This window comes from Mobula hypostoma, chromosome 12, assembly GCF_963921235.1.
Source record: "Mobula hypostoma chromosome 12, sMobHyp1.1, whole genome shotgun sequence".
In the NCBI taxonomy this organism is placed as follows: Eukaryota; Metazoa; Chordata; class Chondrichthyes; order Myliobatiformes; family Myliobatidae; genus Mobula; species Mobula hypostoma.
Window position 1 is genome coordinate 32415256 of NC_086108.1, and position 20496 is coordinate 32435751.

Consider the following 20496-nt stretch of genomic DNA (forward strand, 5'->3'; position numbering starts at 1 on the left):
GTCAATCTCTTCGTCTATCTTGGCATCTGACAAGATGGTGCACCCCAGGTAGCTGAACTGGTGGACTGTATTCAGCTCTACCTCACCGATAGTGATGATCTTCCCGAGGTGCGGGCTGATGGAGAACTTCTGTTTTCAAGCTGACTTCCAGTCCGAAGAGCTCAGCAGCCTCTGCAAAGCTGCCGAGCTCTTAATTTAAAAAGGTGAAACACGCATCAGTTCTCCTTTCTCACTTCCACTATTCCCCTCTCCCCATCCCCTTGGATACCAAGGACTATATGCGGTAGAATGAAACAAAAAAAAAGGATAATGGGAGCTCCACAGTCCAGTCAGCACTGAAGATTTAAATGGAATGTACTGCAACTATCTAGTCAAATCAAAGTTTATTATCATATTCACAGATGCAATTAAATGTTTGCTTGCAGCAGCATTACAGTCACATAGCATTTGAGAGACAACATTCACAACAAAAACATAATTTAAACATAAATTATACAAGGAAGAACATAATTAGAACAAAATAACGAATATAAATCCATCGTGGTCATAGCATTTTGATGTTGAAGTAGTAATTAGGGTTGTGCAAATTGGTTCAACAACCAAATGATTGAAGGGATGTACTTGTTCTTGAACCTGGTGACATGGACTTCAGGCTTCTGCACCTCCTGCCTGATAGAAACTGAGAAGTTGGCATCACACTATTCCGGCTATCTTGAGGCAATGCCTGTTGGAGATACTTTTGTTGGTGGAGAGGAACATACCTGTGATGTACTGTCTGAATCCACTACTCTCTGCAACTTGTGTTCCTGTGCATTTGAATTGCTGTACCAGTTTATGAAACAACCAGTAAATATACTTTCCATAGTATATCTGTAGAACTTTATTTGAGTATTTGGTGATGTGGAAAACCTCTTCAACCTATAATTTTCTGGAAGCTGCCAGAGTCATTCTCAGTTTCTAATCCAAAAATCATACCTGTATTGGTTTGAATTATCACAACCTACCTTTTCGGTTGTACTATTTCACCGTCAAGACCAAGTAATGTTTGATGTCTAGCTATTTGCATTAATCCCAACTTTTGCCATCTTTAACAGGATCCTACCACCGAGCACATGTTTACCTGCCCCTCCCCATTCTCAGCTTTCTGCAGCGATGACTCTGTAGTTAGCTTGACCATTTGTCCCTCTCCATTATTCTCCTTCCTGGCACTCTTTTCTTTCTTCAGCCCTTTACAGTTTCCACCTGTCATCTTCTAGCTTCCCCTCTATCCTTCTATCCCTTCCCTTCCAGTCCTGATGAAGGTTCTTGGCCTGAAACTGTCCAGCATTTTGTGTGTTGCTCTGGATTTCCAGCATCTGCAGAATCACTTGTGTTTTATGATTTGCTTTGGTGGTGGGGGTGGGGTGTGGGTGAGTGAGAGAATCAGTTGCATCAGCATTCTTAAAAAGTTTTCAATGAGTTCACTCTCCAATGACATTTACCATTTTCAAAAGCATTTGGGGGTAGAAATTAATGAAATCGTTTATTTTTATGATGACTTGGAACTTCTGATAATATCTTCATACCACAAGGATCCAGAAGAAAAGCCTGCGGTTTAGTCCCTCCAGCACTTCTTTTCAGCATATGGCTCATTTGAAAAGTTCTGCATTGATGCTGAATTTCCCACAGCATCTCAAGTGAGGAATTCTATTTAATTTTTGTTCACAGCAAGTTATGCATTCTTGTCAAAAGCATGTCAACATTTCAAAAGATGTGATGGAACTTGAGACGGTTGCGAGGTGTGACAGAGCACTTGGTAAATGCACTCCTTCAACACGCACATACACTCACACACAAACCTTGTCTTCTGCTGTCATTGCAGTGAGTCCATGCACTTCATTGTCTTCCCCAGTATATTCTCATAGTTGTCCCACTGATTTCCCTCCGCATTGGCATTCAGAGTCAGACACCAAAGTTTAGTTTAATTTTATTCTTAACTTTAAGTGCGCCATTGTGTTGAGTGTTCTGTTGTTTCACTGCTGGGTCCAAAACTGAGCTGATGTGCTCAGGTTGGCTTTATGGTGCCTTTCCCGCAATGCACGGCAAAATGTTCCATTTCTTTAGTGATGGCAATGTGTATATGTTTGTACATTGTGTTTAAGATTAAAAACTTGTGCTTATTTTGTAAAATGAGTGTAACTACATTGTGGGGTGCATCATATTCTAATTCATGTGTACTCTCAAGTTAACTTTGTGGGTAATTAAAGACGCTATGTCCTAGTGCCAAATAAAAAGGAGCTCATTGCCCTCCATATGAGAGAAAGATGGGGCTGCCAGGAGTTCATACTGGACAATAATAAGTATGGAGCTATTATTGTGTTTCCTGGAAATAACGTTTTGTCAATATTGGTATTTTTCTCTTCACTAATTTTTTATGTTTAATTTTTGGCACACATAATAAACACTGTTAAGCTAAAGTGTGGAGCAACTCCAGTGTGTTTTTTCCCTAGGGGTTGGGTACGTGGGTCATAACCCATGTATCTAACATGGATTGGCACTAGCTGGCAGGCCCACTCATCCTTTGGTCATTGCTATATTCAGGTCATTCCCTTGAAGTTGAGGAGATAGTTCCAAATATCATTACCATGTTGATAAGAAGGCATCTTGGGGCAGTTCCTTCTAAAAGCATTATCTCTCTGCTGAACAGACGAAAAATTCTGCAAACAGATTTTCCAGAGGAGGTTTGGAGGTGGAACCACTTGAAGGACCCTCTCCTCCTAGTCTGAGTTTGGCCCTGGGCTGAAGTTCTTCCTCCTTTTGAGGTCTCTTCTGTTTCCCAGGCATCTGCTTCATTTTTAGCCTCGGAGGTTTCCTGACATGGGCGATCCCACTCTCTTGAGTTGAATGCACCCCTTTGCCACAGGCCATCTAAGGGCTGGAACTCTTTAGTTACAAGGAGAATCGGACTAGGCTAATGTTACTTAGAATGAAGATGTACTGTATAACAGCAGTCCCCAACCACTGGGCTGCAAAGCATGTGCTACCCGGCCATGAGGAATCAATATAAATCAGCTGCACCTTTCCTCATTCCAAAATATAACCTACCATATCATACCAAATAACACATAAAACCGAAAATAAATAACACTAATATATAGTAAAAGCAGGGAATGATATGATAAATACACAGCCTGTATAAAGTAGAAATAATGTATGCACAGTATAGTTGGGAAGATGAAGGCAAAACCGATTTGTGGGGGGGGGTGGAAAATAGGCACGTACGCGCATGCGCACGCAAGGCTTCATGGTTGTGGTAGTCTTTCCTGGGGTAAAGTGTCCCTGGGATTTGACTGCTATTTTTGTCCCTTATTTGGGAGTGAGAAAGTTGGCAACCCTAACTGTAAAAGACATGTCTGTAAAAGACATGTTGAGGTGAGTTTAACTCTACTTGAACACTCTGTCACCAACCACCCCCCCAGTCAGCTGGTCTGCAAGAATATTGTCGATACTAAACCGGTCCGAGTTGCAAAAAAGGTTGGGGACCCCTGCTGTATAAAACTTGGAATTACCTTGGAGAGATGAACAACAAGGAAGAGGCCAGTAATAATGGAACATAGATTTAAATTGCACTGTTCTTATTATTTGCTAGTGATGAGGTATGGACTGTGCACAGCTAACAAAAAAAATGCAAGGCTGCTGGCAGTGACTTTGAATAGATGTAATAACTTGTAGATAAATTTCAGCCTGACAAATTTGTACTTTCAGAACAAGTTTAAGGTGCACCTGTGGCTGGCCCAGTATGGAAGTCCAGGGGTAGTAACTCATCAGCTAACAAAGATATAGTGCAAGTGGTAAAAGGATTAGAAGAGCTGAAGAAATTCAGTGAGCAGAGATGGAGAGGGTCTGGAACTCTACACCAGAGAGAATGGAAGATAAAGAAAACTTTGACATTTAATAAACGTCTGAGGCTGTGCTTGCAAAACCATAAAATCTATAGACTGTGAATTGGGAAAAGGGATGAGATCTAATAAATTTCTTTTGTGAACTTGTATGAACTTGGGCCAAAAGTTTCCTTTGTTTTAAATGTCTATTTCCATACTTTACCCCTGCTGTCTTTTTTTCTCACCAATACAAATTAAGTTTTAGTTTTAATTGGACTAGTGCTTTAAATTTGTAATGTTACTAAAATTACCTAATTACAGTAGATTCTGGTTAATTAGGACACATTGGACTAGTACATTTTGGTCCAATTAAGTGGCTGCCCCAATTAGCCAAAGTTTCATGGAAATAATTAAACATGTGTACAAGGAAAAAAGACTGTTTAACTGAGTAACAAATTATGCCGTTGAATGAAACACAGAACAAATTAGAACACTACCAATACTAGTGGTTGTGCATCGTATCAGACAGTGATAGGAGACCTGTGCTGGAGAGTTTTTAAAAGTGCAAATCTGTGGCACTGGGGTAGTTTCACTCTCTTGACCTAAGAAGTCTGAGTTCAGTAGAACGAGTAGATATCACAACAGGGGTCTTCCTGGTTGCAGTGGGTGACCGTGATTACTTCTGTGCCATGTCATGTCCTTCATACTGCACGTAGATTTGCAGAACCGCCTTCCTGGCTGTTGGATCTCAGTCTAGACCTCATCCGTCCAGTTTGCCAGAGCTAACTTTGCATGTTAGGACAAGCATTTCCTTATCTTACTGGGGTGTGAGACCTGATTTAGCTCACCTGTTGAAGTGATGTACTGGGATGTGGCTGCTGTCATATGCAAACAGTTGCTTGGAGCCACAGGTGAGAGCTGAGTGTCCAGTGGAGATCAAAGATAACATTTAAGATAATTGTCGATGCCTTCAAATTCTACATAATTCCTAACTTGTTGAAATAGTGAAATCGTTTCATTTTCACTCCTGGCTGTTTCTGGTATTTCTAAGTTAGAATGCTTGAAACAGTGGTGCACAAAACAGTTCTGCATTGTCTTGCTGCTTATTTTTCGCCAAATCAATGACAAAAATCACGCTTTTTGAACACAAACATGTGCAACTGAGTCTACTTAAAAACTGCTGTAAGCACAGTGTAATGTCTAATGGCCATGTGACATGCGCATGGCTGGAACGAGTTAGAAGATGTGTGACAACAGACTCCTGACCCAATTAAGTGACACATTATCCCAAATAAACTAAGGGAATCCCGGCTATTTTCTCAATTTGTTTTTGTTCTTTGACTTGTCCCAAATAAGTGGCTGTCCCGATTAACCAAAGACAGTTAATTGGAATCCATTGTATTTTTGAATTTCCTATGAACAATAGCAATTTTTTTTGATACTTGGCCAATTTGGTAGTTTATATTATGTTATAAAATTCCAAGTGTGCATTTGGGCACCGCTGTTAACTTTGTTCAATCTGTTACTTTGCATGAGGTTTACTAATGAAAATGATTAAAGATACTAAGAATAATATTGGTCTAATATGGACTGTCTCATTATGATTTAGCTTTTCTGATTTCCTTTACAGAAGGGGGCCTACTGGACCTAAATTTGGACCAAAGAATGACAAGATTAAACAGTATGTGCTTTTAGACTAATACTAACATATTCATTTTCTTTGATATTCTGTTTGTTATGTAATGCTCAAATTCTTGTTGTACTGCAATGTTTTTTAATTATGAATAATTAAAAATTAATGCCAAAAGCAATTAGTCCACAGCTGAGCAATGCCGGAATGAAGACTCGGTCCACATTGTCAATGCAGTTTCTATAGCTGCCAGATGTGTGCGATATTGCAAGAATACAATGTGAAAAATGTTTTTTAATTACATATTTGCTTGTTTTGAGATTACAATGTATTATTTTGTCAGGGTGTTGATGTTTCCATATGACACATGATTGACGGAAAAAGTTCATCTAACAAATACAGTAGTACAACATGAAGAATTATGGTTCAATGCTGTATTCCTATTAATGGTAGTAACAATGTTCTATTTGTATTGATCTCCTTTTGATTCTCTTCGTGTACAAATTTATTAAAGTTGCAGTCTTTCCTCATTTTACCTAGATTATTTTTCCCTAAATGTGCTCTCTGACAAGAACACCAAAGTTCCACCAGTTAACTTCAGTATTTAAACTTGCAAACATCTAATAAAAATGATGGTAACTCTGTTTTCTGGAATGTGCCCTCCCTTTCATACACCTGGGCCCAGTGACCTATAAACCCCCCTTAGTATTCTAGCCGGCCAGTGGTGTAGTGGGATCTGCACCGGATCTCGAGGTGAGTGGTCCCAGACTTGAATCCAGCCAGCTCGCTGCATACTTTCCATTTGTACTGGGTTGAGTGTAGAGCTAGAACTCTGCCTCGTTTTTTTTTAAAAACAGACGAATGCTAAAGAAATGACAAGGCTGCCACCTGATGCGTCACAAGGTGCAGAAAGGGAAAAACCTCATCTTCTGTAGTGTTTTGCATTCTTCCCAAAACTGCATAGTAAACCTCTGTAATGTGGGACACTTTTGACTTTGGTATAGAACTGGCAGATTTTCTGAATTGTTATTCCAATACTCCGTGCTTTCAATTTACTGTTAGTGTAGTTTTTTGTAAATCTGTTATATTGAGGAGAGTGGGAAATGGAGCCAGTTGAGTTTAAAGGGAATAAGAAGGCAAAAGTGAGTTTAAAGAGCATGATGATCAGTGAGCTGATTTTGCTGGTGGAAAAGTAGTGATTGACATCTGTTGAGTTAAGTCAGAAATCCTGATGATTAGAACAATTGATTCCTTTTGCTTAAATTCATGCTAACTGCCTTTCTGAGTGACTTGCAGTACCCTTCAGATTTTTCCAAGTAGCTGTCCACTTAGGATGTTAGTCTGACTGGCTTGTAAATAATGTCAACGTCCACAATAACAGAATGAAATCTGGAACTGATTTAACTAAGTTGTTTGTCTCTCGGCATAGAACTTGGCTAAAGTTTAACAACTGTACTCCAAACAGCAACTGGTGAAATGTGTGGAATTCTGAGAGATCATTTAGGAGGTATAAATGAGCCCCAGCTTGAAGACTGTTAACCCATGTTAAATTGTTATTCTACCATTTTTGTTTTTAAGAAGATTGAAAATAATATTCTTTGGCCAAAATTAATGGCAGAAAATCAGGGATTAGTGTTCACAGATGTGGACATCTGTGGCATTTGAAGTTAGTCATTTACCAATAACAGGCTAGTGAGCACAAATGGAATGCTATATTAAAATCTCCATCGTCAAAATAACCAGTGTTAAGAGAGCTGTTAATAATATTGAAGGGATTTAAACTGATACAGCAGGAATTTTTTTGGATGTACTCGAAAGACCCCACATTCAGTAAAATGTGGAAATACAATGTGCTTGCTTAGTTTTGTATACAAGTGAAAAAGGAGTTTCATTCCTGGGTGAATACACATCAAAGGGACAAACTTTTTGCCTTGCTCCTGTTAAACACTCTAAGATTAGCAAAAGCTGCAACTGCTTCAAATATACAAGGCCATCTGTTAAAGGAAACTTTTCGAGCATAACTCAGGCTCAGCAAGTACATGGAGCTGTTCTTGACCTGGATTGGTGGAGCATAGTAACAGAAATATATTGAGGTTTCAAGAGGAATTTTAAAGGGGAAAGGCAAAAATATGTTGTCACCTTGCTCCTGTGTTATCATGCCTGTCATTACTGGCTTTCTCTGTTTCTGCTGTCATCCTTTCTATTCTTTCCCATCTATTTCACAGCTGTGCCTTGTTCTCCTTGCTATCATCAGGAAGGAGGTACAGAAGCCTGAAGCCACACACTTAACGATTCAGAAACAGCTTCTCCCCTCTGCCATCCAATTTCTGAATGGAACCCATGAACACTACCTTACTACTATTTTATTTCTATTTTTGCACTAATTTAGTTTAACTATTTAATATAAATGCTTATTGTAATTCATGTTTTTTTATCTTACTATGGTGCATTGATTTGTACTGCTGCCGTAAAGTCGACAAATTTCAAGACGTATGCCGGTGATATTAAATCTAATTCTGCATTTCCCCTCCCCTTCCTTTTCCAATCGCACCCACTTTCTCATCATTTCCTCTTTCCTTTCATAATAGCTGCTTTACATTTTTTTTTGCTGTTTGCACATTCCTGCTGTTTATTGATTCCTCTAGCTAATACATTGGATACAGTCTTTGCCAAACAGCACTGAGGCCAGAGCATGGTGAGCAGAATTTCTCAAGTTTTTTTTTCTACAAACTGTATATTCAGAGAGTTGAAAGGAACTGATCCGAGTGCATTTGAATGAAATTATGGTAAGAGCAGAACTGGTGAAGAAGAAATATAGTACGATTTAGTCCTTGGCAAATTTTGGCATCTTGACAGATTCAAATGTCAGCAGTTTGGCATTTTATACTGCAATTATTGATGTAAGTTTGCTGCAAATAAAAAGGTGTGTTTGATGTATGTAGGTAACATCATGTGGGGCACAGCTGATCATATAAACATAGACATTTGGCTAGAATCCTGTCACTAGCTTGGATGCTCAGGCCAAAACCTTTTTTGTTTTGGTAATTGGTGAAAGACAACGAAACACAATGGCCATAAAAAACTCACCCAACAGTGTTACTGTTATTGTTTTGTACACATTACTTGTATTTGTTACTAGCATCTGCCTTGAATTTTAACCTTGCTCGTCTTCCTGTAACTTTACCAAATACTTAAATTCCTAAATGTCCAGAAAAGAATATTATATTTTTCAAAAAAATTAAGATGAGGCAAAAACACAGCATCCAAAACCAAAATATTAAGTTATAAGAAATCAGAAATAAAAGCAAAATGTCAGATTTACTTGGATTGGATGGGATAGCATTTGTGGAAAGGGAGACAGTATTAATGTTTCAGATTGATTACCTTTATTGGAAAGATCATGAATGAAAAGTCATTGACTTGAAATGCTCACTCTGTTTTCCCCATACTACCTCATGGGCTGAGTACTTACAGTAGATTTTTATATTATATGTAGCAAGTTTGATAGGAGTTGTAAAGGTGTGGTAGAAGACTACAGTGCCATCATCATTTCAGTGGGCTTGTTCCCAGCTTGCACCTTAAGTCTGAGTGAAACTTTTACTTTTTTTTTATTGCCGTCGTTCTATGGTGGCAATTTTTAGTAATCTCTCTAAAGTTGAGACCCCAGTGCCAACTTTGTACCAAATTATTTTCTGAATTCTCTCAATACCAGACATCCCACCCTGCAAAAACTCATTTCAGGGAGGTAGCACCCCTGCCCCCCGCAACCCCATGTCCCACCCACCCACCCCCCCCACTCGACCTGCAAGGTTGTATGTAATACTTTGTTTAGTGATTTTTGTCTTAGTCATAGTCATACTTTATTAATCCCGGGGAAAATTGGTTTTCATTACAGTTGCTCCATAAATAATAAATAGTAATAGAACCATAAATAGTTAATAATATGTAAATTATGCCAGTAAATTATGAAATAAGTCCAGGACCAGCCTATTGGCTCAGGATGTCTGACCCTCCAGGGGAGGAGTTGTAAAGTTTGATGGCCACAGAAAGGAATGACTTCCTATGACGCTCTGTGCTGCATCTCGGTGGAATGAGTCTCTGGCTGAATGTACTCCTGTGCCCACCCAGTACATTATGTAGTTGATGGGAGACGTTGACCAAGATGGCATGCAACTTAGACAGCATCCCCTTTTCAGATACCACCATGAGAGAGTCCAGTTCCATCCCCACAACATCACTGGCCTTGCAAATGAGTTTGTTGATTCTGTTGGTGTCTGCTACCCTCAGCCTGCTGCCCCAGCACACAACAGCAAACATGATAGCACTGGCCACCACAGACTCGTAGAACATCCTCAGCATTGTCCGGCAGATGTTAAAGGACCTCAGTCTCCTCAGGAAATAGAGACGGCTCTGACCCTTCTTGTAGACAGCCTCAGTGTTCTTTGGTCAGTCCAGTTTATTGTTAATTCGTATCCCCAGGTATTTGTAATCCTCCACCATGTCCACTGACCCCCTGGATGGAAACAGGGGTCACCGGTACCTTAGCTCTCCTCAGGTCTACCACCAGCTCCTTAGTCTTTTTCACATTAAGCTGCAGATAATTCTGCTCACACCATGTGACAAGGTTTCCTACCGTAGCCCTGTACTCAACCTCATCTCCCTTGCTGATGCATCCAACTATGGCAGAGTCATCTGAAAACTTCTGAAGATGACAAGACTCTGTGCAGTAGTTGAAGTCTGAGGTGTAAATGGTGAAGAGAAAAGGAGACAGGACAGTCCCCTGTGGAGCCTCAGTGCTGCTGATCACTCTGTTGGACACAGTGTTGCAAGCACATGTACTGTGGTCTGCCAGTCAGGTAATCAAGAATCCATGACACCAGGAAAGCATCCACCTGCATCACTGTCAGCTTCTCCCCCAGCAGAGCAGGGCAGATGGTGTTGAATGCTCTGGAGAAGTCAAAAAACATGACCCTCACAGTGCTCGCTGGCTTGTCCAGGTGGGCGTAGACACGGTTCAGCAGGAAGACAATGGCATCCTCAACCCCTAGTCGGGGCTGGTAGGTGAACTGGAGGGGATCTAATTGTGGCCTGACCATAGGCTGGAGCAGCTCCAGAACAAGTTTCTCCAGGGTCTTCATGATGTGGGAGGTCAATGCCACCGGTCTGTAGTCATTGAGGCCACGGGGGCGCGGTGTCTTCGGCACAGGGACGAGGCAGGACGTCTTCCACAGTACATGATCCCTCCGGAGCCTCAGGCTCAGGTTGAATACATGGCGAAGTACTCCACATAGCTGAGCGGCACAGGCTTTGAGCACCCTGGTACTGATACCATCCAGTCCTGCAGCCTTGCTTGGGTTGAGACGTTTCAGCTATCTTCTCACCTGTTCAGCTGTGAAGCCCACCATGGTGGTTTCGTGTGGGGAGGGGGTATAGTCATGAGAGCAGGGTGGGGGACTGTGAGGAGGGGTAGGAGGGGAGAGTGGAATATGTGTTGGTTGGGGGCTGACAACAGATGGCTCATGTCTTATCTGTAAACCAAGTTAGGTATATGCAGAAAATGTGACATTAAAATATGTACTTGCATTATATTATCATGTTTATTCTATTACAACTTTAAGCAAGTCTACAGGGAGTTTGGCCTCATCACATAGGACATCAATAGAGTAGCTCCTTAGTAGCTAGCCAGCTGGTTTAAATAACGTTAGCTATGCTACTGAACCAATGACACCTGTTAAACTAACCTCAACATGTCTTTTACATTTTAACCCACCATGGGCAATAGAAAAGTCACTGTTGCAAACAGTGCAGCGAGCAACATTGTCATTTTTGAGGTCGACTGTAAAGCCCGCCCACACAGAAAACTGATGGGTCTACTTTGCATGAAGAGAGACCAATCAGGATGCTCGCTCTTGCTCTCCCTCTCCCTCTCAAAAAAAATAGACTTCTGGGATATTGTATATGATTTCTGGGAGTCAGGGAGCCACTATCAATATGCGGGAGACTCCCAGAACTTCCGGGAGAGGTGAGATGTCTGCAATACCCCTATTCTTTCCTTAATTACACTCTGTTCTTAAATTACAGAAGCATACATTGCAAGAAGGACTAGTGAATAAGGGTTATTCCTTTAAAATAGAAAAAAAATTAAAGTTTGCAGGCTGATAGCTCAATTAAAATAAGATTTAGAAAAATCCAAAATTCGGTTCACTGAAAAGATCTGTCAAAATCTGAAGTTGCTGTTTATCTTTCAATGCAGATTTACCTTTTCTGCTATTCTTGTAATTGGTACTGTCATTTTCCATCCTAGGCAGGTAACCTGCTAAGGTTATTCTGTAGTAAGGATTGTGTTTGGGGAAAATCGTTGTAGATAACTTTACTCCAAGATGTGTGTTTCATATCATAGTTCTCAAATGAGTTGGAAATAGCTGGGAATAAAAGGCATTGAGTTATTTAGAAGTACAACAGTTGGTGTGTTGCTTTCTTCTATAGTTTGCTAGTTAGTTGGAGGAGTTACTCGATTAAAATTTTCATAAATTGGAACAGGATTAATCCGTGCTGCCATAGTTAATTCTGTAATCCCTCCAGCCTCTTATCTAATTGCATGAGTCCCTGGCTAAGCTTTTATATCAATACCAATTTCCTGTTCTTTGCTCATGCCCCTTGCTGACAATCAGTCTGTTTTCAGTATACAGAATATCTGTAGCCTTCGGACAGAAAACTTCAAATCAAAATGTTGTTAAGTTGGATAGCAGCTCAAGTTCTAATGTGATTATGTTATCCATTTAATGACTTTACCTCTTGACTCCCTTCAGTTTAGAATGGGTTTTCATTTAAATTGATTTGCTTTGCCGAATATTCGTTAATGAGTGCTAACTTGCCACTGCAGAAATTTAAAATTTTGTCTAATTTAGATAGTGATTAAGCATTCGTTCATCAAATACTGAGTTCTATTCAGAAATCTTGTGCTAACATTTGACTTTTCTATTCATTCATTTTATTACTTTTTTAACGTGACAATAAACAGTCAAACAGGGAATTTATTTATACTATATAAAGGTAGTTATTTTAGACTAATCCCAGTACTATTTGCATGTCTGCATGATCTCCTTGTGAGAACCCGACTGATTTTGAATGATTGATGTAATTTGACTTTTCAGAAAAAGGGAATATTCAATACTTTCATTTTTATGTTGATACAATCCAGCTCCCTTGAAGGAGAATGTAATTTCTTTCCACCTTTTTTTTCATTCACTCCTGATATTCATATGAAAGTTTATTAACTGAAGTTTATTCGTTCGTAAGAAGAAACACTTCATGGCCATTTAAGGCAGAATCAACTGCTAAAGGCATAGAAGATACAAATGTTATTTCTTTTTTCTTGTAAATGCTTGCAAGGAAATTAATCTCAAAGTAGAATATGGTAACATATAGGAACTTGGTAATTTACTTTGAATTAGCGCAGTTAGTTTGTCAGCATTTATACTTTACCTAAGCAAATACTTTTAATCAGGTTTCTCCATTCTGTTTCTGCCTTGCTTTTATTCATCTATTCAACTTTATCTTGAATTTTGCTGTAATTTCTGCCTCAGCTTTTTAACAGATGTAAATTGCACATCAGCCTTCCGTACCAAGAAATTTCTCTTGCTGTCTCTCAAAATTTATAGTCCTTCCTTTTCTGTCTTTTCAGTGACTTCATTGAGAATGATGCAGTCTTCCTTTATTGAATTTCTCCCATTCTTAAATTATTTTAAAAATGAATCGTCAGTAATGCGCAGAGTAACAAAGATCTAGAGTTTTACCAGGCAGTTTTGTTCACTCTGAGCTATATACTTTTTAAAGTCATGGTAGTATGGTAGCTATGCTGTACCTAGTAGCCAAGGTTCTAAATAAAATTTTGTAAAGGCTAATTGTTAATTGCAGGTTTAAGTGCGGACAATAATGATGTAATATGGGGAATTGAATTGTCTTTATTACTTACATCCTTCATATACATGAGTAAAATTCTTTACGTTTCTGTCTAATTGTGCAATTTATAGTAATTTATAATGGTATGTACAACAGGACAGTCAATATAACAGAATTTGAAGTTATCACAAAATTATAGTTTGCAATTAAGTTAATATTAGTCAGACAGGAGAAACAACCCTGCTCTTCAAGAAATTATAATACATATCCCAAAGGAGACCTATTGATGTATGTAGGAAATATGACTCTGACTTAATATATTAATACACCTAGTTTGTGTATTGATAAAACTTGAGAGCTGCTTCTGAGGAAAAGAAACGTGTTAGAAGTGGAAACTGGAGGATTAATAACTGGGTTTGGAAGGCATTGAAAACAAAGGGGGGAAGGCAACACAAACCTGGCTTTGCTTAATGACCTCTTTTAAGGAGTAGAAAATAAAGCTCATGAATTGAGGGCACAGATTAACTTGAATGACCATGATACTGCAGCTTTTCTGAAATCCGAGTTTAAGGTGTGGAAGGTAAGTATGCTTTTTCTAGGGTTTTGTCCCAAAATAATGGAATAAGTGTTGGCGCGTGGCCAAGTGGTTAAGGTGTTCATCTAGTAATTTGAAGGTCACTAGTTCGAGCCTGGGCTGAGGCAGCGTGCGTGTCCTTGAGCAAGGCACTTAACCACACATTGCTCTGTGACGACACCGGTGCCAAGCTGTATGGGTCCTAATGCCCTTCCCTTGGACAACATCGGTGGCATGGAGAGGGGAGACTTGCAGCATGGGCAACTGCTGGTCTTCCATAAACCTTCCCAGTCCTGTGCCCTGGAAACCTTCCAAGGCGCAAATCCATGGTCTCATGAGACTAACGTATGCCTATATATAAAAAAAATGGAATGAGGAGGAGGAGACCAGTGTGTATTACGTAAACAATTACAGGCTATTCACTGAATGGGGTGGGGAGCTGATAAACTAGAAAACTCAATGAATGAAGTCACTTAAGAAACTCTTTACATTAAAATCTTGTTAATCCAGGCAACATTCTAATGGATTTCCTCTGCACCCTGTGAAGGATAATCACATTTTTTCCTTATTCTGGTGCTAGTGACTAGAAATGCACACAGTAGTGCAAGTGTAACATAACCACTGTTTAGTGAAGTTGTGAAGTGACATCCCAACTCTATATTCTGTGTCCAGTCTGAAGATGAGCATGGCTATGCCACCTTCAGTACCCCATCCACCAGGGTTACCACTTTCAGAGAACCATGGACGAGCTCCACTGTCCCTCTGTTCATCAGCATTCCCTAGGGCCCTATAATTTACTGTGTATGCCCTTCCCTTACTTGACTTCCCAAAGTATATCATAGAACATGACAGCACAAGAAGAGGTAGTTTGGTCCACTACTGAATATGATGCCCATATAAACTAATCCCATCTGCCTGCATATGGTCCATATCTTTCTTTCCCTGGCTTGTTATTTTGTTTCTCTAGAACTCTCTTAAACTTAGCAATTGCATTTGTTTCTACCACCTCCTCTAGCAGTGCATTCTAGACACCTATCATGCTCTGTGACTTTTTTTTTTAAAAAGCTTGCATCCCAGATCTCCTTTAAACTCCCACCTTCCCTCACCTTAAACCTTATGCCATTGAATATTTGACACTTACACCATGGGGAAAGTAACTTTGACTATCTACACCCTGTATGCCTCTGAAAACCTTGTACTTCTATCATCACTAGTCACAAAAACCACTAGTCATAATCTCTCACCCCCTCCCCAACTACAACCATTTTTTTTGTCTTCTATGATCAAGACAATAAAGTCTCTGAATAATATCCACTGCCCTACGCTCATTAATCATCTTTACCATTTCTTCATATGGCACTTGTTGGGATTGAATTCCATCTGCCATTTTTCCACCTGCTGTAGCCATAAATAACCACCTGCAACACCACAAATTTGCATGTATTGTGCAAATTTAGAAGTGGAAGCATTTAAAACATATTTTCTTGAATACCATATAAACCATATAACAATTACAGCACGGAAACAGGCCGTCTTGGCCCTTCTAGTCCGTGCCAAACTCTTACTCTCACCTAGTCCCACTGACCTGCACTGAGCCCATAACCCTCCATTCCTTTCCTGTCCATATATCTATCCAATTTAACTTTAAACGACAGCATTGAACTTGCCTCAACCACTTCTGCTGGAAGCTCGTTCCACACAGCTACCACTCTGAGTAAAGAAGTTCCCCCTCATGTTACCCCCAAACTTTTGCCCTTTAACTCTCAACTCCTGTCCTCTTGTTTGAATCTCCCCCACTCTCAATGGAAAATGTCTATCCACGTCAACTCTCTCAGTCCCCCTCATAACTTTAAATATCTCTATCAAGTCCCCCCTCAACCTTCTACGCTCCAAAGAATAAAGACCCTACTTGTTCAACCTTTCTCTGTAACTAAGGAGATGAAACCCAGGTAACATTCTAGTAAATCTTCTGTGTACTCAATTTTGTTGACATCTTTCCTATAATAGGACCATGTATGGTTCTGGATATGGTGGATATGATGCACAAGAAAGGGTAAGAATTAAGCTAATTAAGGCAGAGCCTTTTTTTGATAGAAAGGAAGCATAGGGGATTCATCTGAGTTGTATCTAGTTGTCAGAACATTGGATGGGGTAATCAAGGATGGAGTCCTGGAATTCACTCCCTGGGAAGAGTGAGAGAGGAAGAAGTGATCAATTGTGTAAAGTTCATGAATGAACTATTTGGACCACTGTAACCTAAAGATCATGGCTGTAGGTCTGGAAAGTGAGATTGGTCTATAAAGCATCTGGTGGCCTGGCAAGAACACAGCTGAATGATCTGTAAATTATCAGGGTTTTCTCCTACTATTTGTTTATTTCACCATTCAGTATAATTACCTGGTCTTTCTACCTCAAATGTATTAAACAAATTGCCTTCTACTGGCCTCGTGGGAGAGAATTCCATGGGTGAATGCTTTTATCTGTATCTTGAGACTGTGACTGCCCCCCTCCCCCTTCCCGCTGGCTGTAGACTCTTCTCCCCTCCCCCTCCCCTCACCACACCACCTCTCCCGGCTGTAGACTTTTCTCCCCTCCCCCTCACCACACCACCTCCCGCAGCTGTAGACTCTTCTCCCCTCCACCTCTCCCCCGGCTGCAGACTCTTCTGCCCTCCCCCACCTGACCTCCCTCCCCCCCCACCGCCTGCAGACTCCTCCCCACCTGACCTCCCCCCCCCCCCACAGCTCAAGATCCCTCCACGCACCCCCAGTTCTAAACTCCACTCCACCCCCAACAACCACCCTTCTGGTGCTGTCAGAACTTTGTTTCAGTGGAATTTAAAAGAGGAACTTCATTGAATGTCAGTCCAATCTCTTTTCACATGTAACTTGCTGTACATGTATGATCGTTTTGTGACTGGTGTACAAGGTATATCCATCTTTCTTCATCTCTCAATGGGTTAAATAAGTCTGTCTTTTATTTTTCTTATTACAGTTGATAACCTCACATTTGAATGAATGAATTGACTTCATTTCCACATCCTTCACATACATGAGTAAAAATCTTTACGCTATGTCTCTGTCTAAATGTGTGATAATGGTCATTTATAATGAGTTATAATAAATAGAGCAGTCCATGTAATATAGAGTACACTCAAATCAGCGTGAGTTAATCAGTCTGATGGCCTGGTGGAAGAAGCTGTCCCAGAGCCTGTTAGTCCTGGCTTTTATGCTGCAGTACCGTTTCCCAGATGGTAGCAGCTGGAATACATTGTGGTTGGGGTGACTGAGGTCCCCAATGATCCTATGGGCCCTTTTTACACACCTGTCCTTGTAAATGTCCTGAGTCATGGGAAGTTCACAACTACAGATGTGCTGGTCTGTCTGCACCACTCTGCAGAGTCCTGAGATTCAGGGAGGTACAGTTCCCATACCAGGCAGTGATACAGCCAGTCAAGATGCTCTCAATTGTGCCCCTGTAGAAAGCTCTTAGGATTTGGGAGCCCACACTAAACTTCCTTAACTGTCTGAGGTGAAAGAGGTACTGTTGTGCCTTTTTCACCACACAGCTGGTGTGTGCAGACCTGGTGAGGTCTTCGGTGATGTGGATGCTAAGGAACTTAAAACTGTTTACCCTCTCAACCCCAGGTCTATTGATGTCAATAAGGGTTAGCCCATCTCTATTTCTGCTGTAATCCACAACCAGCATTATACATTTTATTCAATATCTGCCATGTAATTGCTTTTCCACATGCTTATAAATTGCCTTGTGGAATATTCATGTGCTGTTCAGAGCTTTCAACCCCTCTTGTGTATTTGACAAACTTAGTATTATTTTTGGTTCCATCAACAAAATCAATGACATTTTGTTGAATAGCTGAGGCCCAAGCACGTATCCTATGGCACCCAACTCGCCAGTGCCTTCCACTTTAAAAACATCCATATGTTCCTCCTGTTTCTGTCTGTCAAGCAGATGTCAATGCACTACCCCCAATTTTATGAGCTTTAATTTTGCACACCAACCTGTTATCAAAGGTCTTGAAAATCCAAACCTTTATTTTTTGGATGTAATGTCCTTGATATTATTTTACTTTTCATCCTGCAAGGCAGTGGAGGTTTGAGATCTGAGTTTTCCTTCTCCTAGATGAGCTGACAAGCCCTCTCTGCTTGAAGCGACTGATTTTAAGGTGCCAGTAGTCTGCCTTTGCCCCTCTCCTGTCAGTAGAAACAGTTCCACTGGGCTTAGTAGCTGAGCCACACGTGAAGGCCGGAAGCTGGATTTGGTTGTATGAAGCTACTTGAGTTGCATGCCATTGGGAGCATTTAATAGGTAGTGGGAGTTTGACCCCATTACCACCCTCAACTATAATGACCTTAAGGAACCACCCAACACACTAGACCACTGTCATACTAGGACAAGGAATGCCTGCCATCCCATGCGTGACCGCATTTCGATACTGCCTACATGCAGGCAGAGGCTAAAGAACAAAGCTCCAGAGAGATTAGGACAACAAAGTGGTGCTCACAGGAGGCAGAGGAGTGGCTGTAAATTGTTTTGAGTCAGTGGACTGGGCTGTGTTCAAGGATTCATCTGAGGATCTGAATGAATGGTTGTCACAGACTTCATTAAAACAGATGTAGACAAGTGTGTCCCCACAAAATCATTCAGGCTTCTCCATTAGAAGCTCTGGATAAACCATGAGATCCGCAGTCTGCTGAGGGCTAAAGTGAAAAATGAAGATCTCAATTGTGTATAGTCAGTATCAGAGTGAACATGTGCCACTTAATGATGTGCTGATTATGAAACAAGTATATCATGATTATCTATCACGACAAACTGAATATTGAAGCTAATGGTGAATATTCAGCAGGCTGTTTGCAGAAATTTAAGGAAAAGCACAGCATTAAATTTTGAAAGTGTCTGCTGTTCAAGAAAATCTTGCACCAGAACAGAAATAACCAGGTTATTTCTTCAGCGGTTTGACGGGGTGCAACTGCACAAGCACGTGGAGGTTGGCCAGTGAGAACAGCGGGAAGAGTTTAAAAAGAAGACCGATTTACAGAGCGGGCATCGGAGGAGTGGGAGACTGAGTAGGAAGGCTTTGGCTCAACGGGGCTTCGGTGATAAAGGGTTGAGGCCAGGTAGGTTATCTGTTTAGAATACAGACAAGGTCTGTGTGTAAGGCAAGTTTTCTGTGCTTGGTGTCAGATGTGGGAGGCCCTGGAGATTCCTGGACAACCACATCTGCACCAGATGTGTCGAGCTGCAGCTCCTTAGGGACTGCGTTATGGAACTGGAGCTGCAGCTCGATGACTTTCGTCTGGTCAGGGAGAATGAGGAGGTGATAGGGAGGAGCTATAGGCAGGAAGTCACCCCAGGACCACAGGAGACAGAGGTTGGTAACAGGAGAGGGAAGGGTAAGAAGCAAGGTACTAGAGAGTACCCCAGTGGCTGTCCCCCTTAACAATAAGTACTCCAGCTTGAATACTGTTGGTGGCGGGGGGGGGGAACAGTGGGTGCGCCTCTGGCACAGGGTCTGGCCCCTGTGGCTCAGAAGGGTAGGGAAAGGAACAGAATGGCAGCAGTGATAGGGGCCTCTATAGTTAGGGGTCAGATAGGTGATTCTGTGGATGCAGGAAAGATATGCGGATGGTCGTTTGCCTCCCAGGTGCCAGGGTCTGGGTTGTTTCTGATCGTGTCCACGATATCTTGAAGTGGGAGGGAGAACAGCCAGAGGTCGTGGTACATATTGGTACCAATGACGTACGTAGGAAAAGGGAGGAGGTCCTGAAAACAGACTGCAGGGAGTTAGGAAAGAAGTTGAGAAGCAGCACCTCAAAGGTAGTAATTCTGGGATTACTGTCTGTGCCATGTGACAGTGAGTATAGGAATAGAGTGATGTGGAGGCTGAATGTGTGGCTGAGGGATTGGAGCAGAGGGCAGGGATTCAGATTTCTGCATCATTGGAACCTCTTCTGGGGCAGGTGGGACCTGTACAAAAAGGACGGGTTGCACTTGAATCCGAGGGGGACCAATATCCAGGCGGGAAGGTTTGCTAAGGCTATTGGGGAAGAGTTTAAACTAGAATTGCTTGGGGGTGGGAACTGAACTGAAGTGACGGAGGAAAGGGAGGTTGGCTCACAAATAGAGAAAGCTTGGAGACAGTGCGAAAGGGAGGATAGGCAGGTGATAGAGAAGGGGTGTGCTCACACTGATGGTTTGAGGAGTGTCTATTTTAATGCGAGGAGTATTATGAATAAAGTGGATGAACTTAGAGCGTGGATCAGCACTTGGAGCTATGATGTTGGGGCCATTACAGAGACTTGGATGGTGCAGGGGAAGGAATGGCTACTTCAAGTGCCAGGCTTTAGATGTTTCAGAAAAGATAGGGAGGCAAAAGAGGTGGGGGCATGGCACAGTTGATCAGAGATAGTGTCACGGCTGCAGAAAAGGAGGAAGTCATGGAGGGGTTGTCTACGGAGTCTCTGTGGATGGAAGTTAGGAATAGGAAGGGGTCAATAACTCTGCTG

At 41.3% G+C, this 20496-nt stretch overlaps 1 protein-coding gene across 1 annotated transcript in view; it reads left to right on the forward strand.

Moving 5' to 3' along the window:
• Positions 1–20496, forward strand: part of vamp4 (vesicle-associated membrane protein 4) — a 90879-nt gene that overhangs the window by 38351 nt on the left and 32032 nt on the right. The window contains exon 4 of the mRNA XM_063063789.1: positions 5491–5541. Coding sequence (XP_062919859.1) covers positions 5491–5541 — 51 coding nt within the window. The remainder of the gene's footprint in view (positions 1–5490; positions 5542–20496) is intronic.